At 37.2% G+C, this 26710-nt stretch overlaps 1 protein-coding gene across 2 annotated transcripts; it reads left to right on the top strand.

Annotated features, from left to right (window-relative positions):
* The first annotated feature begins 380 nt into the window (after nt 1-380).
* Nucleotides 381-26187, top strand: LOC127409768 (synaptopodin-2-like). 2 transcript variants are annotated; one of them, XM_051644586.1, is made up of 5 exons: nt 381-517; nt 12156-12307; nt 13729-14450; nt 17124-20032; nt 23775-26187. In XM_051644586.1, the coding sequence occupies exons 1-5, from the start codon at nt 410-412 to the stop codon at nt 24348-24350; spliced, it is 4467 nt and encodes a 1488-aa protein (XP_051500546.1). In that variant the 5' UTR covers nt 381-409; the 3' UTR covers nt 24351-26187. The 2 variants fall into 2 exon arrangements, with proteins under 2 accessions (XP_051500546.1, XP_051500535.1); XM_051644575.1 differs by lacking the exon at nt 23775-26187 and having other exon boundaries at nt 17124-22183.
* The last annotated feature ends 523 nt before the right edge of the window (nt 26188-26710 follow it).

Raw genomic sequence — 26710 nt, 5'->3', positions numbered from 1 at the left:
AACAGCAAAAACGGATAAAATATAAAATTATCAAGCATTGGTTTTGCCCAAAACAAGCCTAATATCAACCATACCCAAATTTTTGCATAACCTTGCTGTTGTGTCATTGTTAGCTCTCAGTTCAGATTTAGTTCCCTAGTACTTCAATAAAATGTGATGAGCACCTTAAACTTTTTAATAATCAAGTCTAAACAACAAATCTCACACTTTGGGGGAGGTGATTATTTTCTGAACACCGTAGCTTGCGCACCGCAGCGATTAATGCTCCTCTGGAAGATTTCTAAACAATGACGCCAGAAAGAGGGCCGGACTCCAGATGTTGTGGCTGTACACCCACCAAAGGCAGTCTTTTAGATATCGCACTGAACAAACTTAATTTTTTCGCAGACTGGAGGATTGCTGCAGGAGGATGGGCACTGGGGATTATGTGTGCGTAACGCTGCGCGGTGGCGCGCCATGGGGCTTCAGACTCCGCCAGAGCGCTCAGGAGCCTCTACATCTTCTTCAGGTGTTTGAGGTAAGACTATATACCATAATCAATATTATGATGATAACAATCACTGTCTATACAACATTAGCTATAGATGACCCGGAGGTGTTGACATCCATGGTTTTCTTTCATTATGGCCATTTCTCCTATACTTCAATGTTGTTGTTGTTGTTGTTGTTGTTGTTGTTTTTTTTTTTTATGAATACATTGTCAGTGTAACAAGTTTAACAAACAATAATTGTATTGTTCTTGACCTTCAAAGCTTCCCTCCTGGATGAGGTTGGGTTGGTTTAATACATTTATGTCAACATCTGTAATAACCATCTGAGCTGCTTTTGAGAGTTGCAATGCACCTACTGTAATCAGTCTCCAGTTAATGATGCCGTTTTAACACCACAAAACAATGACTGTTAACCATCTTTGTTGTATATATGGGCAATGTTGTGAGCGGCTCTTAAGTTGAATATTTGTATAATGACGAAATTGCTTGGCCACCAGCGTGGTTTAAGCTTAGTTTGATAAATGTTTATTGGCAAAGCTGTTTTTTCTTTAGGTGAGTTTTCTAGGGAGAAATGGGCTGCGCAGGCTTTGCTTGTCCCTCAAGACTTGAGCAAGGGCCCTTATATGGTCACAGCAAAGCTAACATAGTTTGTTGGCCAAGTACAAGCTGTCTGCAATCACTCCCAAAGATATCAAGAAACTAAACTGTTTGTACTGGAGGGTCTGAAAATGTTAGTGGACCTTTGTACTATAGAGGTGTCACAGAATGCATACCGTGTAAATTGATTGGTTTCAGTTTTTCACATTTAAGATTTGTGAGTGCAAACATACAGTTTCTTTCTTGTGTCTGCTGAATTTTGTAGTATTTTGATGGAAGGAGCCCTCATGCTCAGCACCACCCCCAACCTCCAGACCTCTGGTTTATACAGACTTCTGTTTATACTTTGATGCTTTGCTTACTTAACAGCTTAACAAGTTTAAATGAGATCTTCATATACATGAAATACAGTATATTGAAACATAATGTCATATCTACAATGGTTTAGACATTTTCTCTTTAAAAAAATCTAACACACACGTTGCCTTTAAGTCCTATATACAAAGCTCATATGGGACAATTAAGGTACATTGAATACATTTACACCTGCTTTCCAGGAGTACACCTTGACAAACCATGTGTACTGTGAATAAAGCTCCTTTTGTCTGTGCTTGATGAAAAACTGTGAGCCTGAACTAAGAGCAATAGTTCTGATTTCTGAGCACAAAAATAGGGTCAAATACTGGTCACTAGAACTAACTAACAAAAGGAGTCACCTAGTGGTCATTGAAGTTTAAGATTGCCTTGACTGATATTTTCAACAGCAACATTCAACATCTATACATAACTTTGCTATAAATATAACAACCTTTGAACAAATGCATTATACATTTGCTTGGCATGGATAAGGATATGTACATGTGACTATGAATGATTGTGCTTGTGCTTGTTTGTAACAGAAATATACAGACACCTGATATATGGCAATATATGCAAAACACATATATGGAATATACACTCAATGAGCACTTTATAAGGAACACATGAACACCTATTTATTCATGCTATTAGCTAATCAGCCAATCATGTGGCAACAGTGTTATGCATAAAATCATGCAGATATGGGTCAGGAGCTTCAGTTAATGTTCACATCAACCATCAGAATGGGGAAAAAATGTGATCTCAGTGATTTCGACCGTGGGGTGATTGTTGGTGCCAGGCGGGCTGGTTTGAGTATTTCTGTAAATGCTGATCTCCTGGGATTTTCACCCACAACAGTCTCTAGAGTTTACTCAGAATGGTGCCAAAAACAAAAAACATCCAGTGAGCGGCAGTTCTGCAGACGGAAATGCCTTGTTGATTAGAGAGGTCAACGGAGAATGGCCAGACTGGTTCGAGCTGTTAGAAAGGCTACAGTAACTCAGATAACCCCTCTGTACAATTGTAGTGAACAGAATAGCATCTCATAATGCACAACACATCGAACCTTGAGGCAGATGGGCTACAACAGCAGAAGACCACATCCAGCACTTTCTAAGGACGATTGTGTTCTTCATAAAGTGCCCAGTGAGTGTGTAATATATATATATATATATATATATATATATATATATATATATATATATATATATATATATATATAGGCTACATTATGTATGTATAATATGTAAAAACAGTATATACTGTAATATGTTCATATATGGCCATATATCAGATTTCTGTATCACTATATACAGTATATTTTATGTAATCAAAAACTTTTGCTCATTGCTCTAGGTAACCAAGTTACTTACAGTTATGTTACAAAAATATCCATATTCATGGTAATCAAGTTTGATTGTCCTGCATTATCTCTTAAATTGGTTTAAAAAAAAAAAAAAAGCCTTTGACCAATACACAAAGTTCAATAGCTAATTACTTTGTGATTGAAATTGTTACATTTATATTACATTTATGCATTTGGCAGGTGCTTTTATCCAAAGTGACTAACAGCGCATTCATTGTATACATCTGATCCATATGCATGTGTTCCAGAATAATAAATAAATAAATGGCATATAGTTTTGTAACTGGTTTTGTTTGTTACAAACTTTTAACAAATCACAAAATATGCCAAAATGAGAGAGACCTGTAATTACCGAGCAGAATTTCAAGAACTGATCTTTAAAAAAGAACTCCATACACACATATTGTATATGTACATACTGTGCAATTCCATACATACCGGTACACACGTGTTATTAGTTAAGTTTTGAAAGTAAGTACATCCAGAAAACTAGGTATATTATTAACACTGAGCTGTGGCATTATATTCATGCTGTTTAGACAGAGGAAATCTGGCCCCCACAGCGAGCCTGGTTTCTCCAAGGTTATTTATTGAGTTGTGTGTTCCTTGCCACAGTTGCCTTCGGCTTGCTTACTGGGGTTCTAAATACAATTATTATTGAATTATTTGATTTCTATACACATTTTATAATCATATTTAATCAAACTACACAATGATCACTGTAAGACATTAAAGATATTAAAGTTCATTATTTTTTTTATTTTTTTTGTTAATGCATGATATCCTGTAAAGCTGCTTTGAAACGATGTGTGTTGTGGAAAGCACTATACAAATAAAAATGACTTGAATGTGACTTGGGTAATTTAGCTGAAATCAAATTGTAACAGTTCACCAGCTATTGGCCCAGCCATGTGTGAATGAGTCCATGCTCTTCTAGAAAGGGAAAGGCAGATGCCATACTATACAGAAGAAAATGAGACAACTTTTCTTTTAATAAGCCGAATAACAATAATTTTGTATAAAAAAAAAAAAAACATTTATTCCAGACTTTTGTTAATCTGGAACTATGTTAGATCTGTAACTGACTCCATACTTATGAGACATGTGAGATACCACATTTTGCTAAACGCTCAAATATTTGCCTGCCATGAGAAAGCTTGAGCTGATGGTATGGTCATTCTCACAGATACTTGCTTCCTCAGAACATCTTTGTGGAGTGACCCCCTGTGTCATCTGGAAGATATAACTTTTGCCTGACTCAAGATCTTTAAAAGAGCTGAATGACAACTTTGCTAGAACAACATGTCTATAAAACGTATATAACAAGAAGCTGAGAAATATCATGATGGACAGTTGGTCAAAGTGATACCAAAGGTGAGACATACGTGAATTACATGGTTTTTGTTGTTAGCAGGAAACTGTTTGGAAGAGATGACATATAGTTTTATGAGTGCATGTTCTGATTTTACTGTAAGTGATCATTTTGTTCACTATTCATGCATTTATTTATATCTCATATAATGTTTAGTGGAGACCAGGGCTATGTCTCAATAACTAAATTTTTCAGTCAAAAGACCAATTACACAAATGTGTTTTCTCTAGCCATGTGTTTTATGTTGGGATTAAAACCCTTTTAAAGGTTCACTCAGTGATTCCTGAGAAACACTGTTGATATTCAAACTCAACTGCCAAAACAAACACACCCCTCCCTTCAGTGCTTCTTTGGAAGCTCCATCCTCGACTTATCATATTTCTTCTTTTTTAGTGTATATTCATCTGACCTTTTTCTCTTGGTCTGTTTCTCAGCTATTTGTCCTCCTTGGAGTTTAGAATGTTCGCATCAGCCAGATTTGCCATCGCTCTTCTAATGAATTTCCCTCTTGCTCTGCCCCCACCCCCCATCCTGTGCACGTGCAAGAACCACCCCCTTTTGCTGATTGGCTGGAGTAGTGTTGTGTGGATCAGTCCAATCCACTTTGTTTTTATCTCATTTACAGGGCCAGGGCTGTGTACAAATACTTGATTTTTTTTTTCAGCTCACCCACAGAATGGAGAGCTAGCAGACTGTGACGAGATATTTGCAGAATTTGACAAAAAGTGTATCTGATTCAAATGACTGAGTGCACCTTTAAATTAAAATACTTTTTGTAAACTCTATTCTCCAAACTAACAAGTTATCACAAGGGTTTAAATGTGTGTTAAATTTATACATTTGAATAATTACAATATTTGTTGGCCAAAACAATGCTTTGATATTTTTGTATGTTACCTTTTATATTTTTGCTGTTTGATGATTTTGTTTGTGTTTAATTATTTTTTTTACTCTTTAAAATTTGCTAAAAGTTTATAATAGGCAGTTTAATGGCACATTCTATTGTGACAACTTGCCCCATATAGTGTGACAAAATGTCCCACTAGTGTTGAGTAAAATTATTCAGTATTATTGTTATTGTATATTATTATTGTTTAGAGTATAAAGTGTGAGAACTAGTCAGAGTCTCCCCTTTATGTTGGTATGGGTATATATAGTAATTCAGTCATTTGTCTAAATAATTAATAATAATTATAATTTATAATTATATTTATTTATCACACATTATACATTTTGCACATATACAGTGAAATTCTTTTTTTTCACATTTCCCAGCTAAGCTGGGGTCAGAGTGCAGTAAATACATTATAGTACAAAATATAAGTATGAGCATTGTCTGATCATGCTAAAAAAATTACGTTTGCTATTAGTCCGCTCCTTTGTTCTGTATAGGTCATGCACTTAAAGAAAATCATGGTTCTTTTCTTGCGTAGACAAGGGGGCTAGATGGTGAGTTCATTTTAAGTATTAGATTCATAACTGACTCTTTGGAACATGCACCTAAAAAATATTTTCAAAATAAACCATTAGATCATTGGAACGCTTCCATAAATCTGTATTGAAGAGCTATGTTTAACCTTAAGCCATTTAGCCACCTAAATTACTGCTGGATTTACTTATGAGTGCTGCAGTACACTGCTACCACACACACTATAAACTTACAAAACAAGTACATGAAAGTGCACTATTAACAGCTAATGTGGATTTAACAATGGGAACCTGACAATCTGTGGACCACCATGGTTTATTTTACCTGAAATGTCTGTTGGAAATTGAAACGGATAATTGTTCTAATCTGTGGGAGAAAGAACTAGCCGAGCCGCACGTGAGAACTCTCCCACAGTGGGCTTTCCAGCATGTTTTAGTGTGGGTATAGGACCAACACAAATTGTGGTTTCTCTTCCAAAATTGTACATTTAAAAATTAACTTTTGTGTGCCAGATGATGTTTAGTTATTCTTCCCATGTAACAAATGTCTTAAGAAGCAGTTGGATTTCAACGCAGACTTAAGAACATTACTTTTTATCATTTATGGAGCTTAAAACCTCACCTCCATCTGTTACACTTTCCACTTGAACTAACATTCTTATCCTACTAAATAGCACTGCCTTTGGCTCTCACTTAATATTTTACTCTCTTGGTATGCCGTTTGCACCTACTGTGTAAGGTGTCGTCCCCTCTAACTTCCCTTGTCATAAGGACACTTGCTGGATGCCAAAGGTTTTTTCTGTTCCTTTTTTGGATGAGAACTGTTGGGTTCAAATCAGTTGGATCCTTCCCTCTTTTCCATTTGAGCAGTGAATACAGCTTCAGTTACTAAACAGTGCCGCAACTTCATGGTTTTATTCAATTAAAAGAACCTTTACCGTAACAATGGCTTTAAAACAGCTTTGCTAGATTGTTATAGCAGTAGCTGTTTTTTGGGCCACGTTGTTAACAACTTTTAACAGGAAAATACTGTGTGGTGATGTTTGCAATATTTACACTATACACTATTTACACTATTTTTTTCCCATAATGGGTCGTAATTCAGTTGGCCAACTGTGTCTTAATAAAAAAAATCTACTCTGTGGTCGTATTGCTTGTTTAATAATGTATTTGTAGGCTTAGAATTTTGTTCAAAAGTGAAACAGCCAATGACAGAACCTTTCAGCAGATCACTTATACTTTATTATACTAATTATTAGAAGTCCCACAGACAATGTCACTAGTTAATTTTTGGATGGTATTTCCTTTATTGACTGCACACTGCCCTCTAATGGCGGTTAAAAGAAACTATATTGTCCTCAGATTCCTTTTTTTTTTTTTTTTTTTTTTTTTTTTTTGCCATCTCAAAACAAATGATGTACATAGGTGTCTCTCAGTAGGCAGTAATGCTACTTCACAAATAAGCACTGTTGAGCATGTTGGAATGTGTTACCAAACTGTGGATATTAGATTAAAATGTCAAAGCTTATATTAAAAAAAATTGGAAAAAAACTGCAAAAATATTTTCATAGTAAACAGTTGGATTTATGGCAAGCTTGTTGTAATTAAAAAGTCTTTATGCATAGCAATTCTCAAAATGCAATATAATTTCCCTTTTTTTTTTTATTTATTTATTTATTTTTATTAAAAAGTCATGATGAACTGTCCAAAACGTGCTCCTAAAGGTCAGCTCTGGTGCTTATGCAGGCGACGCAAATTCGAGTCTGGCTCACATCACATGCTAAACCCATTCCCACTTCTTCTCCCAGATATTTCCTAAAACAATAAGCCATTAGGGTCAGTAGCGGTTTTAACCACCACGCAAACCACGCAATTGCGTGGAGCCCCGGGCGTCGGGGGGTTGGGAAAGCTCCACAAAATATGCTTGAGGGGTGACATGTTGTTCTGGGTACACGCGCGAACACGCTGTTGTCAGCGCTCTTGGAGCGGTTCACGTTAGAAGCCGCTGAGTTTTTTTTTTTAAGTAGGGTTCGGGTTTGTAATTTATGAAAAAATATATCGGCCGTCTGAACTTGTTTCGCGCACGCGCTCTCACTCACAGATACGAGCAAACGGATGAGTTAGGGGCTGTTCACACCGAACGTGTTATGGCCTGCGTCTGCTCTGTTTTGACATTGTTTTTCTGTTTAAACACGTGCTGGACGAACGTCCATTCCTGCTGCACCGCGTCTCGCTGTTTCTTCAGTGTCTCACGGAGGACTGGAACAATTTTAGACACTGTGTCAAGTTAATAAGAGCTTCAGGCTTCAAAAATGCATGTCGAGACACCTGCATTTTGTATCAGTCTTTGAACTGTGTCTAGATTGTTTTCTTAGCGCAGGTGTCACAAAGATTTAACGTTCTGAACAAGTTCAGGTTGCCAAGAGGGGACTGTTACAATTATTCCAGATTGTTCTGCAACAAGCAAATTTCAGCGCTTGATGAACGGCAATGTTTTTTTTCCCCTTCTGCTCTAGTGTGCTGAGGGGCCGCCATACCTTGTATGTTTATTGTTAGTTACGAATGTTGCCTGTAATGCTTACATAAAATACAGCCTCAGCGTCAGAATATAAGCTCCAGGTGAAAGTAAAGTACATAAGACAGGAATATACTGTATTACTATTGTATACAACAAATCCTCAAATTTATAAAAAATACTGTATCATATTATAATGGCAATCTGGACAACAATAAATAATTGTTGGGTTATAAAATTAATAAATAACAACTGAATTCCAAAATGTTACTGGGTGACATGTAGATAACTATTGCTTTTTTTATTACTGTATTGTGGAAAAACTGGAAAACATGCATTAATTATCTTTAACTAGATTTTTATTTCATTAAACATTTTGAATGTACTTGGCTACAGTGGTTGATAGGATGAATTTAAATAAACCCACCAAATTTCATAAATCCGCCCCTGATTAGGGGACAGTGAGTAAGATTGATGATTCTTTTAAACAAATCAGCACTCACTTCTCTTAAAGGAAAAGTTCACCCAAAATTACAAATTCTTTCATCATTTACTCAACCTTATGCCATCCCAGATGTGTAGGACTTACTTCTGCAGAACACAAATGAAGATTTTTAGAAGAATATTTCAGCTCTGTGGTTCCATACAATGCAAGTGAATGGTGAACAAAATTTTGAAGCTCCACATAAAGGCATAATAAAAATAATCTGTATGATTCCAGTGGTTTAATCTGTAACTTCAGAAGCGATATGATAGCTGAGAAACAGATCAATATTTATGTCCTTTTTATTATAAATCTCCACTTTCACATTCTGAAAGTGAAAGTGGAGATTTTTAGTAAAAAAGGACATACATATTGATCTGTTTCTCACCCAAAGTGATTGTAATGCTTCAGAAGACATACATTAAACCACTGGAGTTGTATGGATTACTTTTATGTTGCCTTTATGTGATTTTTGGAGCTTCAAAGATCTGGTAATCATTCACTTGCATTGAGAGCTGAGATGTTCTTCTAAAAATCTTCATTTGTGTTCAGCAGAAGATATAAAGTCGTACACTTCTGGGATGGCATGAAAATAAGTAAATGATGAGAGAATTGTAATTTTTCTGTGAACTATCCCTTAAATATAGATAACTCAAGCATGCTGTTCATGCAATAGTCTATTACACTGATTCACTCAATTTGAAATGGTGCCCAGACCTGAAATAAAATATGCAAACATTTCTTATTTACATTTTGGCTTGAGCAGATGTGTGTGCATGCACGGTGAGCTGTGATACAGAGGTTTTAAAAAAAAAGTCAAAATAAACTATTTTTTTGACCTGGGCATCACAGGAACTGCACATGGATGGGTTGAGTCATACCTCATTGGCAGATCTTTCAAGGTCTCCTGGAGAGGAGAGGTGTCCAAGTCACACCAGCTGACCATTGGTGTTCCTCAAGGATCAGTGATTGGACCTCTCCTCTTCTCGATATACACATCACTTGGACCGATCATTGAGGCACATGGCTTTTCTTACCACTGCTACGCAGATGACATGCAGCTCATTCCAGCCTGATGAATCTACTGTCTCAGCTTGTATCTCTGCCTGCCTCTCAGACATTTTGATCTGGATGAAGAAATGCCACCTTCAGCTCAACCTTGCCAAGACAGAACTCCTCGTGATCCCAGCCAACCGATCTGTTGACCACAACCTCACTATTCATCTTGGTATAACTACACTAACAAGAACCAGAACAGCACAGAACCTGGGAGTGGTGGTAGATGACCAGCTTAATTTTACCACCCACATCTCATCAACCACCCGGTCTTGCAGATTAGCACTCTACAACATCAGGAAAATCAGACTTTTTCTGTCTGAATATGCTGCACAGCTTCTGGTCCAAGCTCTGGTCATTTCAAGACTGGACTACTGTAATGCTTTGTTGGCTGGCCTCCCAGCTAACACAGTTAAGCCACTGCAGATGGTCCAGAATGCAGCAGAGCGTCTGGTCTTCAATCAGCCAAAAAGAGCTCATGTCACCCCAAACTTGATTTCACTTCGCTGGCTACCTGTAGCTGCCCGCATCAAATTCAAGGCTTTGACTCTGGCCTTCAGGACAACCAATGGAACCGCACCCTCTTACTTCAATTCACTTCTACAGGTCTATGCTCCAACTCGCTCTCTGCCTGGTGGTCCCATCACAAAGAGGCTCAAAGTCTATTTCACGATCGTTCCCTTTCTCTGTTCCACTGTGGTGGAATGAACTTCCAACCTTCACACGATCTGCTGATACCATCTCAACATTCAAGAACCAGCTGAAAACGCATCTGTTCCGCAAGCACCAATCCACACTAATTGCACTTACTATTGAACTTAACTTGCACTTACTTTACACAAAACAAACTATATATATATATACATATATATATATATATATATATATATATATATATGTCTCTTTCTTCTGAGCTAGCACCTATACTACCCCAGCCACCTTGAGAGCTTGGCAGTACAACACTGTAGGTGTTGTTGAACTTTTTATGACATATTGCTTGCTATGTTCCTCATTTGTAAGTCGCTTTGAATAAAAGCTTCTGCTAAATGACTAAATGTAAATGTAACTAATCTCATTGTTCCTGATTGAAATTGCTGTAGCATAAATGCTGCCCTCAGAAGATATGATGTGACACCTGTAGTTTGAAGATCTAGTTTGGTGATTTATCTAAGAAGTTTATTTATAGTGAAGGTATTTATCACTTGTATAAGGTCATAAATAGATTTACATGTATTTTCGTAATGCTGTCATTGTACTCTGACATTGCAATGGCTTGTACTGCAATTGGCAGCTTAAAGAAGGTCATCTTAGGACTCGTTCTTGATTAATTCATTCATTATACCATTTTATTTATTCATTCATTCATTTATGTATTTATTTATTTTTTACATTAAGATCCAATTGAGACACAGATGTATTCAGAGATAGATCAGCAGTAAAAATGTATTCGCTCTAAATATTTCATTCTCACTCATACAGTAAATACACAGTATATTCTGTGTTACAGATAGTCTCCTTGTGGATCAATATAGGGTTTCACTATGCTTACTATCTAGCTTAAACATTTTAATTATACTTATGATAAATCAAGCAGTTACACCCTATCGTTAATAGTAAAGGCAATTTTAGAGGAACGGCTGCTCTGCTTTATGACTTGACCTTATAGCTGGGTTGATTTGTGACACTCTCAAAGTTACAAAGGGCTGATATTAAATCTTATGTTGAAGTATCTCTGCTTCTCTATGTAAGGGTCATTGACCTGCTTTGGCCAGTTGCACTGTTTAGTCATTTGACATGCAGCTGTTGTGATGTGTAAATTAGAGGCACTTGGTCTAAATAAAGATGCACTGTCTCTTAACCAAGGATGGGGTTGTATAATGCACATTCAGACCAGTTTACAGAAATATCCATTTTTTTATGTAAATAGTTTGGTGCTTCTTTGCTTAGCTGGTCTTTCTACATTTGTATTACAGACTTTGGTCCAAACTTTTCCTTTTTTATTGAAAGATTTAAGGCAAATTTTCTCCTCTTAAAATCTGTAATTTTAGATATTAATCAAGTAACTACTTTTTAACTCAAATAACATGTTCCTCCAAAAGGGATCGTTCACCCAAAAAGGACATTACTCACCCTAACATTGTTCCAACCAAATATAACTTTCCTTCTTTCATGGAATACAAAACAAGATAGAAAGCTAGGCCTAATGTTAGCCTCAGTCATCATTAACATTCATTGCATCTTTTTCTCAGACTAATATTCAGCCAAAGATCTCCTTTTGTGTTCTAAGAAAGAAAGTCATTTAGGCTCATACAGAATTTTCATTTTTGGGTGGATTAAAAATCAAAATTTCCTAACTGTAAAAACACATTATACTTAAATCATAATGACAGCAAACATTTACATTCATCAAGTGCAATCTTAAATTCTGTATTGGTGTCTGTTGTATTAAAAAAAAAAACAATCTGCGATTGTTCTCTTTCTTATAGATAGAGGATGGTAGTCCTGCTGCCCAGGCTGGTTTGTGTGAGAATGATGAGTTGGTGTCAGTGAATGGGAAGCCGTGCTCAAACTTCAGTCTCTCAGAGGTTATTGATCTCATTGAGGCCTCCACTGACTGTCTACTGCTGCTTGTCAAAAGGTACTTTATTGCTTGGACAAATGTGCCAGTGATGCTGTGTTAGGCAGAGGAATGTTTTGATAGCGCCACTGAACCACAGTATTTATACTGAGAATTTAACCTACGACTGGCTTACTTGCAGTTGTATTTGAACATTAAAGGCATATTCTGGGTTCAATACAAGTTTAGCTCAATTGACAGCATTTGTGGCATAATGTTGATTACATCTAAAAAATAATACATATATATATATATATATATATATATATATATATATATATATATATATATATATATATATATATTTTCGACTCGTCCCTCCTGTTCCTGTAAAAAAAAAATAAAAAAAAATCAAGGTTACAGTGAGGCACTTACAGTGAAAGCGAATGGGGCCACTTTTTGATGATTTTTTTTTTTTTTTTTTTTTTTGATGGGGCTTAAAGGCAGAAATATGAAGCTCAAAATTTTATAAAATCACTTACATTAATTCTTCTGTTAAAACAAATGTATTATTTGAGCTGTAAAGTTGTTTAAATCATTGTTATTACAGTCATTTTAGGATTTTAGGGTTCATGGCGTGACATCATCATGGCAACAGAGGTGTAAAATTGGATATAACTTTAAACAGAAAAGCTTAGTTAGCAATTTTATCGCACTAAAATCATGTTAACACGTATATCGTTTACGTCTTGTGGCTATACTATTGAAACAGTGAGTATTTTAACATTTACAGATTGGCCTCATTAATTTCCACTGTAGGTGCCTCACTGGAACCCAGATATTTGGTTTTCTTATAGAAAAGGAGGGACAAATTAATCAGCATCATGCCAAAAATGCTGTTGATTGAACTTAACTTGTATTTAATATTTTATTCAAGCTGGGATATGAGCAAATATTTTATAACTTATAAAACATCACCTTTAAAACTGACAGTGGATTTCAATCTTTGATTTACAGGATTTTTTTAACTAGCACTTTTATAAAGGATATTGCTTTTTTGCATTTAATTCTAGCTGCATAACACAATATTTAAGCCTCACATCTTCTGTCACTTACACTAGATCTGATGCTAATAAGATGGATATCCAATACATTGAGTTGGATAGTTATTTGCATTTTATAGCATTGTTGATGAAGTAGCTTGTTTATGGCTGTTGTGGCTTTTGAAATACCAGACACACACACAAACGCATGGAAGTGATCTAGATTTAGATTCTTTTAATACTAATACATAGTTCTCAGATGAATAAATTCTATCCACATTTTGATAATCTAGTTCTTCTAATGATAACTGAAAATAAAAATTTTGGGGGTAAATTTATAAGTTTCCCCAAATTATTGATCTAATACATTTTGAATGAATTTGAGTTGATGAGTTTGAATGAACATATTAACTACAAATAGCTTCAAATAGATAAATAATCATGATCTCCTCCTTGTAGATGCTGTAGCCAGCCTCAAAAGAGCCTTGAATTAGTTAGTACCACTCTAAAGATCCCAACTCCATCCAGCCTCCGTAACCCACAGGAAATTGACATTTCTGAATCCCAGGATGAAGCATATTTTGGGGAAACAGACAGTGATGCCGAATGTCCTGGGAGGTCTCAATTGGTCCGGATGCAAATTCAGGTACCAGCTTCTAGGAATAAAAGCAGACAAAACACCTCTTCCCAGGGAGATGGAGACACCAGGTTAGAGGTAACCCCAGGATCTGTGGTGGAATTACAGCTATCGCTTTCCAAAACCACCCTGGAAGAACCAGAGTGCACTTTATTAGGCAGTGCTTGTGGAGTTGTCGGAGAAGCCCATCAAAGAAAGACGAGTAAGGAATTCAACTTTACCACTACTGCATTTTCTCCAGGTTGCCCTGTCTACATTCCCAGACAAGACCGGAAACCTCTTGGTCAACGGGGTGTTTTGGTTAGCAAACCCTCTGCTTTGCAGAGACAGGTGGAGGTGACCGTTCTGCAATTATCTGGAAGTAGTTCAGGAAAGGAGGGGGTGCAGGCCAGTGACCGGTTAGATTCTGCTGGAGAAGAAGGAGGGCACTTTGAAGAAGCTCCCACCTCCTCTTCTGTGTCTTTTGGACTTCCCTCAGAGGAGTGGGACTCCGAATCGGAGAGGGAAGTCAACAAGCCCAACAAGCACCGGGCAAGGCACGCCAGTAAGTAACATCTAATTCTTAGAATGTTGCTTCTTATAGTGTCTTACGATGTCTATTTGCAAGAGTATGATTTATTATATTAAATGCTTAGGTTATAGATTTAGCATCAGCGAACTCCTGGTGTCAGCTCTGAGTTGCTTGTGGATGTTTTTGTCAGCTCTCAATTAACTATTCTACATACTGTATAAATTGACACAATGTATGTTCAGGCTTTAAGTTTCTTTTAAACCCCTATTTTATTTTATTTATTTTTTTGCCATTCTATTGTAACAACTATGAAGAAAATGTAATGCATTCTTTCAGTGATTAGTGAGCATAGATGTATGCATACATATGATCACTACAGTTTGGTTTAGTACTTCTAATATCAGATTTTTCTTTATATGGGCTCATATTATAATGAGCTAAAATGAAATAAATGATTTACTGTGTAGCAGTGATGGGGTGGGGGCTTGCAGGGTGTCATGACCGGTGAAGTTAAGAATAAAACATGGGCATGCTAATGATGCTTGCAGAAGTGTCGTTTGACAGACACCAGCATATGGGACTCTGGCCCGTTATCCGATCCTTTAAAAAGGGCTATCTTAGCAGCAGTGAAAAGGGAGGAGCAGGCATCTATGGCTATCTCCATCTTAAGGTTGGAAAGAATAGAATCAGAAATGTAAGACAGTTAGCTATCAGGTTTCTCCTTTATTCTCTCTCTCTCTCTCTCTCTCTCTCTCTCTCTCTCTCTCTTTTCCAAAAACAGTTTGAGCCAAAACTATTTTGAAAGAATCGATACAGTCATCTTAGTGGAAATATTTGGCTTAACGTCTAAATTGAATTCAGAATGTTTATACTTTTTCAGGCACTGTCACACCCACACAGTGCCCCCATGGCTATTTTTACTCTTTTTTTTTCTTTTTCTTCTTTCTTTCACCAAGTCTGCTATTGGCTCAACTTCAGTAGCAAGCTGTAGACATGCATTCACAGCAGTAAGTGACTTATGTTAATGTCAGGATATTATACATGGATCAGAGATTTAGCTCATTGGTGATGGTGTTGTTAACTCTCTGCATGGAGAATTGACTTATTGGGTCATTGTGAGACAGTAATGTAAGCCAGTGGATCCATATGCTTACTCCTTAAAGGAAAAGTTCACCCGAACATGAACATTTGGTCATAGTTTACTATGTCGTTCCAAATCTGTATAATTTTCTTTCTTTCTTAGAGCACAAAAGGTGAATTTTTAAAGTTTTTAAAGTGTTTTTAATTATTTAAATTTTTTTTTTTTTTTTGCTTAATGTAAGTGAATAGTGACAGTCTGTCAAGCTCAAAAATGGACAAAAAACACCATACAACCATAATAAATGAACTGATGCACTATATATGTACTGTATATGTGATTGCTTTGTGTGACGTACAGTATGAAATTTAAATCATTAAGTTCACTCTCAAATCAAATCATATTAATAAAATAAAGCGCTTAAATCAAATATGGCAGCTTGATCACATGAAACCTCTTTGGTTCTCATCGTCTCTCGTGAACAAACGTCATGACATCATGTTGCGCTTTGGTTATGAGACACAATCATAACTAATGAGTTTTGACATTATCGACATAATCGTCATATTCAATTCAAGCATTTTAAAAGAAATTCTGTGGTACGGAACAAAGAACATCATATGGATGTGGAACGACATGAAGGTGAGTAAAGGATGATAGAATTTTCATTTTTAGATTAACTATTCCTTTAAGACATTCATCATTTGATAAGGGAAGGAGACACATGAATCTCTTAACATACATATTTTGTTGATATGATGAGAAATATTCTGCCGTGCAAAAGCCAAAATGCACATTTTGTAAGAATTGTCAAAAAGAGAAAATGGAGTGTGAAAATGAAAAAAGAAAATCCACATTTTATATATATATATATATATATATATATATATATATATATATATATATATATATATATATATGAAGCTTTTTTACTCACATTTGGCAAAGTTACTGTGTTTTGCCTTTGTAGGCCAGTAAATTCATCTGTTGTTTAATTTTTTTATTAATTACAAAATATAAATTGTATCATATGAGTAGTCATTAGTAATTGATTATTAGATTACTTTGCATAAGTTAAGTAATTGTATTAAAATGTAATTTTACCAACTCATTCTATATTCAGAATATTTTATGCATATATTATAAAAATGTTATGCATATATAAAAAATTATGTATCCCATATCACATAAGTTAGCGGAATTAACTACAGGATGTATTTTAATGCTTTCATTTTCCCAGTGCATGTCTTCTTAAATCAAATGATTTGTTAGCTGCTAACATATATGCTTCATATACACTTTAGGGAACTAGGCCACCAGAAGCAGTCAAGTGCAATATTCCTCCTTTATGACCTCACCCTACTTCCTCTATCCCCGCACCCTAAACTCCTCCTTTTTCTGTCATTCTTAGGGCTCCGGCGGAGTGAGAGCCTTTCGGAGAAGCAGGTGAAGGAGGCCAAATCTAAGTGCAAGCGAATTGATTTGTTAGCTGCTAACATATATGCTTCATATACACTTTAGGGAACTAGGCCACCAGGAGCAGTCAAGTGCAATATTCCTCCTTTATGACCTCACCCTACTTCCTCTATCCCCGCACCCTAAACCCCTCCTTTTTCTGTCATTCTTAGGGCTCCGGCGGAGTGAGAGCCTTTCAGAGAAGCAGGTGAAGGAGGCCAAATCTAAGTGCAAGCGAATTGCTCTCCTGCTCTCTGCACCTGCCCCCAATCCCAATAACAAGGGGGTGTTGATGTTCAAGAAGCATAGACAGAGAGCCAAGAAGTATACACTTGTAAGCTACGGTACTGGTGAGGACGAGCCAGATTACAAGGACGAAGACGACGACGAAAAGGACAACAAGGAGAAGCACGCTGTTGAGTTCACTGTTCTAGCCACCAGCGAAACAGAAATTGATGAGGACTTCTTCACCAATGCCTCTGGCCAGAAAAGCATTGTGACTTTTGACTGGGACACTGGATTACTTGAGATAGAACGCAATCTTGACAACCAGCAAGATATGGAAGAACTACCTGATACCAAGGGCAAAGGAGCCCTCATGTTTGCTCAGCGCCGACAGCGCATGGACGAGATAGTAGCTGAACATGAGGAGTTGAGACGAAAGGGGATACCTGTTGAAGGATTAAAGGAGACTGAGACACATCAGACATACCAAAACACAGAGGATCGCGGTTATATGCATGCACAAGAGACCCAGAATTACATGGATGTAAATGTGCACCACAGTACATCAGCACAAAAGCAGCAGCAGCAGCAGCAGCAGCAGCAGCAGCAGCAGTACCATCAGTACCAAGAACAGTACTATCAACAGCAGCAGCAGCAGCAGCAGCACCAGCAGCAGTATCAAGACTACCAGCAGCAACTACAATATCAGCAACATCAACAACAACAGTATCATCAACAGCCAGATTATCAGCAACAAAAAATGTATCAAAATGTGCAATCATTAAATCAGCAACAACACTTCCAACAACATCAAGTGCAGCAGTATTCACAACATATGAATGGCATTTTCGATCAGCAAATCAACGAAATGCAGCCATCAGTCACAAATAGGAGTGCCAAACCATTCTCAGTTCAAAATAAAGCAGCTACTCCATTTTCCTCCTCATCGATTTCAGAGAGTCAAGAACAAACTGGGTATTCATTTGGACAAGGTGAACAGATTGCGTCCCGTGATGAGCGTATTTCTGTGCCTGCTATTAAGACCGGAATTTTGCAAGATACAAGGAGGAGGAATGCCAATAAACCTATGTTTACTTTCAAACAGTCTCCCAAGGTCTCCCCCAATCCTGTGCTGTTAAATCTCCTTAACAAGAATGACAAAAAGGCAGGTTTTGAGTCTGGCCCTGATGAAGATTATCTAAGCTTAGGAGCTGAAGCATGCAACTTCCTTCAGTCTCCAAAGATAAAGCACAAAATTCCACCACCGGTTGCTCCTAAACCTCATATAAATTCAGCCTCTCCCCCCTGGTCTGTTCAACCAGAAACTACTGGTCATCTGATTCCACAGCAAACTGAAAACAATGGACCAGCATCCGCTGAAGCTCCAGCCACTGAGGCTGATGCCACTATTGCCCCTGTCCCTGAAATGGTTGCCCCAACCATGTCAGAGCAAGAACCTTCACCTTCAATTGCACCTGAATCCCAGGATGTTCCGCTCTGTCCGGAACAACCTGCTCCAGATAATGCATGGAAACAACCAGTATCTCCAGTGGAACCAAACCAGCAACCAGTGATCTGGAACGAGAAACAACCCCAGCTGCATATGAATTCAGCTCATCCTGCTGCTCTTCCTCCTGCAAATGCCCAGTTAGATCAATCTACCAGAACATGGGAACCAGCTCCAAGTAAATGTTATCAGCAGCCACCAGTAAGTGCCTGGGATCCAACTGAAATGCAAACTCAAGTCCCATCTCAAAACCAATCTGAAGTACAACCATCATGGATGTCACATGCTCAAAGTATTTCAGAAGTACATTTGCAAACACCTACTAAAACACAACCCCAACCCACTTGGGTAACACAAACTTCCCTCCCACCTAAAAATCAACCACAGCCTCAAACCCAGCCCCAATCTCATATGAGTTCTTGGACACCAGTTCCAAATCAGTCAACACCACAACCCCCATGGTCTCTGCCACATGAGCCAGCACAACCACCTATCAGTGTCTGGCATAAAGATCACAATCAAACTCAGGGACAGCCAACCTGGGTCCAACAACAACAGTTCCAAGAATCTCAGGTAATGCAACCTTGGGCATCAACCCCTCAACAACAACCACAACCTCCCTGGGCCCATCCTCAGAGCCAGCCTCAGAGCCAGCCACAGCCCCAGCCACCTTGGATTTCTCAGCCTAAACAGCAAGAACCAACACAGCCACCTGCAAATGCATGGACCCAACCACAGAGTTTAGTTCAAGTGCAGCCTCCTTGGGCTCAACAGACTCAAATACCACTTCAGCCCTCAGCACAAATGGAGCATCCCATGAATACTTGGGCACCAATGTCTGCCCAGTCCCAACCACAGCCACCATGGGCACAACAGCCTGTTTCTCCACAGCATCCTCAACAAATGAACTCTTGGACACCTGAGCAAAATCATATTCAGGCATCCCGGGAACAGCAACCAACTCAGGCTCAGGTGCAACCTCCCTGGGCACAGCAAACTCAGCAGCAGACATCACAGCCACCTGTGAGCCAGTGGGCATCACTGCAATCTCAGTCTCAGCCAGGTGTAAATGCATGGGTACCCAAAGCTGAGACCCAGAAGTTCTCTCCCCAACCAATCAAGCCATTGAGCCCACCTCAGTCTGCTCAGCCCACTCCTCCAAGACGAATGAACTCATATACATCTGGGACAAAGGCACCATCCCCTACTCCACCTAGCAGTACTATGTCTGGTTTTGGTTCGGCTTTCGAGATGCCTGCCTTGAGGGGAAAAGGAGCTGAACTGTTTGCCAAGAGGCAATCTAGGATGGAGAAGTACATTGTGGATTCAACCACAGTACAGGCAAATAAGGCAAGACCATCTTCACCTTCTCCTTCTTTGCCACACTCATGGAAATATTCACCCAATTGCCGGGCACCCCCTCCTTTGGCATATAATCCAATTCATTCACCATCATATCCACCGGGTGCTATCAAGCAGCCTCCTCCATCTAGCCCTTCAATAGCCAACCGGAACAAAAGCAAAGCGAAAGAAAAACCTGCCCCAAAACCTCTTCATGTTCTTGATGTCATGAAGCATCAGCCCTATCAGCTGAATTCCTCCCTTTTCACCTATGGTCCAGCAGCAGAGAAACTTGCTGCAGAAAAGGAGGCAGCTGAAAAGCTTGCTGCTCAAAAAGCAGCTGAAGCTCAAGCCCAGGCCCAATTTCAGACTCAAGCTATTGGTCCTCCAAATCAAAACCAGAAAATGACATATAACCAAAGCCCTCCCCCTTATGGTTTTATGCCACAACATGCCCAGCAACCCTACGGGATGGCTGGTCAGTTACCATCTATGCATGATGACCCTTACCCCCAAGCCCCTCCAAGTACATATCAGCTTGACCTTAATGCTTATCAGCAACACCCTCATCAAATCCCATATCAACAAGAATACAACCCACAACAAGCTTACCAAAAACCTTCTTTAAATCCTTACCAACAAGCACAAAGCCCTCCTTTCCAGCAAGCACAAAGCCCTCCCTACCAACAAGCACCAAGCCCTCCCTACCAACAGCCCTCTCCAACTTCCTATCAGGCAGGCTCCAATCCAATATATCAAGCTGGACTGGCAATGTCTTACCAACAAGCCACTAGTTCTTATATTGTTCCAACTTTCCCAGTAGCAGCCAGGGCTGACTCTGCCTCAGGGGGCAGTATTACTGCTGCCCCAAAGCCCAAATTTTCAGCGAAAAAGAGTGCTGCCCAGGTGTGGAAGCCTGGAAGTGCTGAAAAATAGTCAAGTTACAGTAATTATTTGCCAAGTTTTGTTACCGTAAGACAAGAAAGCTTGGATGCAAATACTGAATGTAGAGCAGATACATACTGTAAAACTCCAAAACACTACCAGAAATACAGTTTGTTGCAATAGACTGAAAAAAAATGGCATATTATTGTTTATTTATAAGGCATAGACATCTAAAAAAAAACAAAAAAAAGGACATCATATGGTGTTTATAGATGAATGCTCTGACAAATTTTACCTGTACTATTACAGGTAGGAAGTTCTTGTGCATATACTGTTCAAAAATAACTAGTAATATGAATGTAAGACTCTTGGTCAAAAGGAATCAGTGTTGATCGAGTTGATGAAGAAGAGAAACATGAAGGCTTAAACAGCGAGGGAAATAATTTGACAGGTTAAAAAGAGAGAGATAGACCTAATGGTCTGCTATGAGGGCTACTGAATGCAATACAAAAACCTCCACATGACTTCCTGAGGGGTTTGGACTTTTTAAATATTTATTACCATCAATTGTCCCACCAGGATATGTAGACCTATATGATAATATTTTATAATACCTCAGTGGACAGACAGAAATGAAAATATGAACAGTCCAAGGATAGTTGGATATGCAAATAACCAATGAATAACAACTTCTGACTGAGCCAAGTAGTGCAAGTGGATATAAAACACAGAGACAGAATGTATTATGGTGAAGTTCAATCATCTCTCACTATATGAGGAAAAACAATGTTATATTTTTAAAATGTAAGTAATGTTTCAGACTTTCTTACTAAAGGATTAATGTACTCAGTATGTGGGTTTAAAAAATAAAATAAAAACTAGGTTAAATGGTGCCACTATTTCAACGTTAAACAGCTGGGGTATAATTTAAGAGCTCTTAATTTTTACTTTTTATGGAGATTAATAGATTTTGGGTAGATCCTTTCATATTTATTTTTTGAAGGATGATTTTTTTTTTGTCCATCTTTTTTTCAGTTTGCTTGACAGTTTTTCTTTTCTTTTTTTCTTCAGCAGTTTTATCAGAATATTAATATTAAGAACATCAACACAACAGGTATAGGAAGTGGAAAACAGTAAAAACACAAATTTTAAAAATGTTAATTTTGAGTTTGCTGTCTTCTTCTGTCCTTTTCTTTTTCATTTCTTTGTGTGATATTTTCTTCATAGTGCACTATTTGTAATATGTACCAGTGCCATTAAAATGACTGTCCTTCAGTTTTGTTTGTTTGCTTTGCTTTTGCATGTACCTCAGTCACTTTCATCTTTCCTTGCATTGTTTGTACACCTTGTCTTGTCATCATTCTTGCTATTCTTTCACACTCCTTTTCAGAGTAACTTTTAGCAGTTTAGCAATTTTTGCCCTTTTACAGCAGAGGATAGGGTATTAAAGGTAAGATACAAAATACATTACTGAGAATTTCTTTTCAGAGTAACTTTTAGCAGTTCAGCCATTTTAGCTCTTTAATAGCAGAGGATAGGGTATTAATGTTAAGATACTAAATACATTACTGATATTATATATATATATATATTTAATTCACAAACTCCTTTTACATATAACACACAATTGTATGAATATATATAGTATTATAAGTCTATATGAAATTATCCATTATATTATAAACATAATATTCACTCTTCTAAAAGTCTTACATGCAGAAAACCGATTAGTTTCTGCATGGAAAAAAATCATCGATCACCAGTAAACCTGAAATAAGTAAGCCTAAATACATGTTTGCAGTATGAGTATTGTTCTTTTAGGCCTGGGTTGCATCATACTTTTGAATGGCTAAGACATACAACTTTTATAATTGGGAAAAAGTGGAAATGATATGAATGAATGTCCTGCAAGGCTTGCTCCAAGGGCTATATTTGGAGAAATGTGATATCTGGTCCCATGATCTGAAAACGGCGAGAGGAGAGCACTCCGGTTTGTGGCACCTGTCAGTTATTTTTAGTTTAGCCTTAATCGATCATGTTTTTATGAAAAGTTGAAACACCTACATAACATTTACTTCATTATTAAGACAGTCATCCCTGCCATTAAAGAATGTATTTATTTATTTGTTTATTTATTTGTTTGTTTTTTTTGTTTTAACTCTTCAGCAGTATTGGCTTTTAAAATCAACAGCAAATTCCAATACTATAGCTTATTTTAGAAACACTAAATTTAGTGTACAAAATAAATACATTAATTATTTTATAAATAATACATGATTTTATATTTTTACATTTTTGTGAATATATTTATTTTTTCTCAAATTCTATTTTAAAATGACAAATTGCACACATTACGGTTGGGAGCCCGTACCTAATTGACTGGCAGAGTAAATGTCTTGTCCTTTGTTTTTCTAAAGGCAAAAAAGACTAGATAACATTTGAAAGTGCTAACTTTGCTCAACATACATTGCAGAGACTGATTAAGGCTATCAAGTTAATTGTTGCAGTAATTAAAGAGCCCTGCAAGTTCACATCATAACCAGATGGTGGCAGCACAGCCCTTCTTGATAACTATCTGTTTCGTGCCATTCTGATTACTCCATGTGGAAACCTAGTTGAGGTTAAAACTGCAAGGAAAATTCTTCCTGAGAATTCTTGGATATAAATATAAAGTTAAGCCTCAGCAGAGTTATTTAGATGTTCTGGCTTGAAGTCAATAATACCTGCCGTGCAAGGTATGCATCTAATCAACAGTCATGTAGAGCCTTTCGAACAGATATGAGGCTGTTTCGGGAGTAGCAACAACTATTGTTAATTGCTATGAAAACTATGTCTGAAATTAAACACATTTGTTTGGTCATTTCAGGTGCTTAGGAGCTCATCCTTGTCACCACCTGTTAGACTTTCATCAGTGGGCTTCACCCCCAGGTCTGTGTCATCTTCTCCATCACCCAGACCTGCACCACATGCTGTTTCCTTTCGGCCACCAGTTGGGCAGACTGGCCGGCTGGACAGGGGTCACAAGCCCCTCACCCCCTGGGAAGCTGCCTCACGCCACCCATTTGGCCTGGTGGATGCAGCCTTTGCATTCCTGGACCTGCCGCAGTCTATTGCTTCCAACCTGCATTATGCTGCACAGAGTAAACTTTTACCTGAACCCCCCGCAGAGTGGAAGGCAAAGGTTGCATATCAACCTCCGCCAAAGAACCTTAAAGAGAGTTTGAGTCAGTCACCCTTGTCTTTTCTGTCGCCAACCAAGAGCACAGTATCTGCACCACCTGGTCCCATCCCATATGGGTCAACATTCAGACAGGGCCAACCCCAGAGGTCCCTAACAGAGACTAATCTGGGGTCCTCACAGGGTGATCAGAAGGACATGGGGCCTCACAGATTGGGACTCTGTAAAGCCAAAGATAGCAGCACATGGAGAATCGGATTTTGAAGGCAGTGAAAGTGAAATGAAATGAGAATGGGTTTGTTTTTGAAAGTATAAGTAATTGCAAAGGGTTTCTTAAAGGGATAGGCATAGTTCACTGCAAAAATGAAAATTCTGTCATTTACTCACCCTCATGTTATTCCAAACCCATACTGTATGACTGTATGTTAGGGACTGACAGCCTCAGTCACCATTCACATTCTTTTTTCCATACAATGAAAGTAAATGGTGACTGAGGCTAACATTCTGCCTAACCTCTCCTTTTCCACGGAGGAAAGAAAGTCATACAGGTTTCCAACAACATGAGGATGTATGGAAGCCCATTTCCATCACATAAAAAAATAAATTAAAAAATTGTGCTTTGGTAAATATAAATTATGCAATACAAAGTCATAATTTTATGATAAAAAGTCACAACTATGAGATTACAAAGTATAATTATGAGATAAAAAAGTCAATGTTGAAATAAAAAGTCAAAATTTTGAGATACAAAGTCATCGTTTTGAGATAAAATGTCATAATTATGTGATACTAAATGAAAATTATGAGATGAAAGTCATGTTTATGATGCTAAGTCAAAATTATGAGTCATGATTATGAGATAAAAAGTAATAATTATGAGATAAAAAGTCAAAATTATGAGACAAAAATTTCTCATAATAATGATTTATTATCTCATAATTATGATTTAGTATTTCAAAATTATGGTTTAGCATCTCATTATTATGATTTAGCATATCCAAACTATGAATTCATATCTCAAAATTATTACTTAGTATTTCATAATTATGAATTTTTCTCTCAAAATTATGACTTTGTATATCATAATTTTGATTTCCCATAGAGCTTTTTTTATGAGGCAGAAATGTGCTTCCATAAATAGGAGTAAATGATAACATATTTTTTTATTTTTAGGTGAAATATCCATTTAAGCTAAAATTCTTTTGATGAAGTCAGCTACTGTTAAACATAAAGATTTGAACAGTTATGTTGCAAAACAAGGATCAGTGAAAAGTTAGAAAAAAGAATTTCAAGATTAAATCAGAGGGTTAGTGCTTGTTTATGGAACTTAACAACAATCGCTCATTCGATTGATAAATATATGCATCACACTTTCAGTTTTCAGTGTTGTACTAATGAATATGGCAAAATGATGGATGACAGTAAACACATGTAAAAACAAATTATTATCTTTTTGAATTACAATTTCAGACATTTCAACTAGGTCTGCATTTAATTAGCTTTATTTATGCCATTCCCTGTTGCCCCAGACTCAGATTCAATTAAATTCACTTGGATTCACTTAAAATAAGATGTACTATTTGCTAATAAATGCAAGAAACTGTCATGTACCAAACATTCTTAAATTTCCTATTATTGCTACAAAATGAATTTAGTCTGTGAGTAATTTTGTACACATAAGCTATTGCTATAGGGTTCACGTATGTGATTGTGTAACACAAAGATGCATGCTCTAAATGCACAGTTTGCTCATCAGTAGCTAATATGTGAAATCTGAGTAGGAATTTACTTATATTTCGTTCTTCAATGACAGACTATTTCTGCAGTTCGCATCTTTGTCAAGTATTTTGTAAAATGTTGATCTGGATACTAAAGGATATTTGTTGACTTGATTTGCAAAGTGTATGGTCTGAGACAATGGGAAGCAATTGTTTTTTGCTTTAAACTGATTTTGATCAAATAGTTCAGTATTACAGTAATTAATGTAAGCATTATAAATGCATATGTAATTTTTTTTTTTCATTCTACAGCTCCACTCTCTGTGTATGTCTGACACAAGACCATGCTTTTCACTTCTATTAAAGTAACATGTTTAAAACTCTTTATGAATTAATTGTTTTTAGTTTATATATATATATATATATATATATATATATATATATATATATATATATATATATATATATATATATAATGGTTGTGAGGCTTGGCTCGACTCTAGATCTTATATTTGTCATACAACTGACCTATCTGGCAGCTGACTTTAAAGACTGAACCATGTTCAAAATAGAGTTCTGCAATTAAGCTGCCATTTGGGATATAAACAAATGCAAACATGTAAATTGCAGGCTGCAATTCCAGTTACACTGCCTGGCCAAAATAAAGTCACTGTTTGGATTTAAATAAGCAGACACTTAAGAGCCTATGATTGGATCATTATTGCAGTGATTAATATGTTTCAGCTGGCAACAATTCTTTTAACCCTAACTGATGCAGTGTGTAGCTTCTCATTTCTTATACAACCTTGTCGGAAGACGTTTCCCATGGTCATGGAAAAGATGTTACTGTGTTTCAGAAGGGGCAAACTATTGGCCTGCATCAAGCGAAGAAAACAGGAGGTTGCT

Source organism: Myxocyprinus asiaticus, chromosome 2, assembly GCF_019703515.2.
Source record: "Myxocyprinus asiaticus isolate MX2 ecotype Aquarium Trade chromosome 2, UBuf_Myxa_2, whole genome shotgun sequence".
Lineage (NCBI taxonomy): Eukaryota > Metazoa > Chordata > Actinopteri > Cypriniformes > Catostomidae > Myxocyprinus > Myxocyprinus asiaticus.
Note: the sequence above shows the minus strand (reverse complement) of the source record. Positions and strands in the feature narration are given on the sequence as shown.

Bases quoted from the DNA above. Each gene is read 5' to 3' on its own strand.
- LOC127409768 (XM_051644575.1), top strand. From the start codon at position 410: ATGGGCACTGGGGATTATGTGTGCGTAACGCTGCGCGGTGGCGCGCCA. The intron at 518-12,155 runs GTAAGACTATAT...TCTTTCTTATAG, and splicing joins ATCTTCTTCAGGTGTTTGAG to ATAGAGGATGGTAGTCCTGC. The intron at 14,451-17,123 runs GTAAGTAACATC...TGTCATTCTTAG, and splicing joins GCACCGGGCAAGGCACGCCA to GGCTCCGGCGGAGTGAGAGC.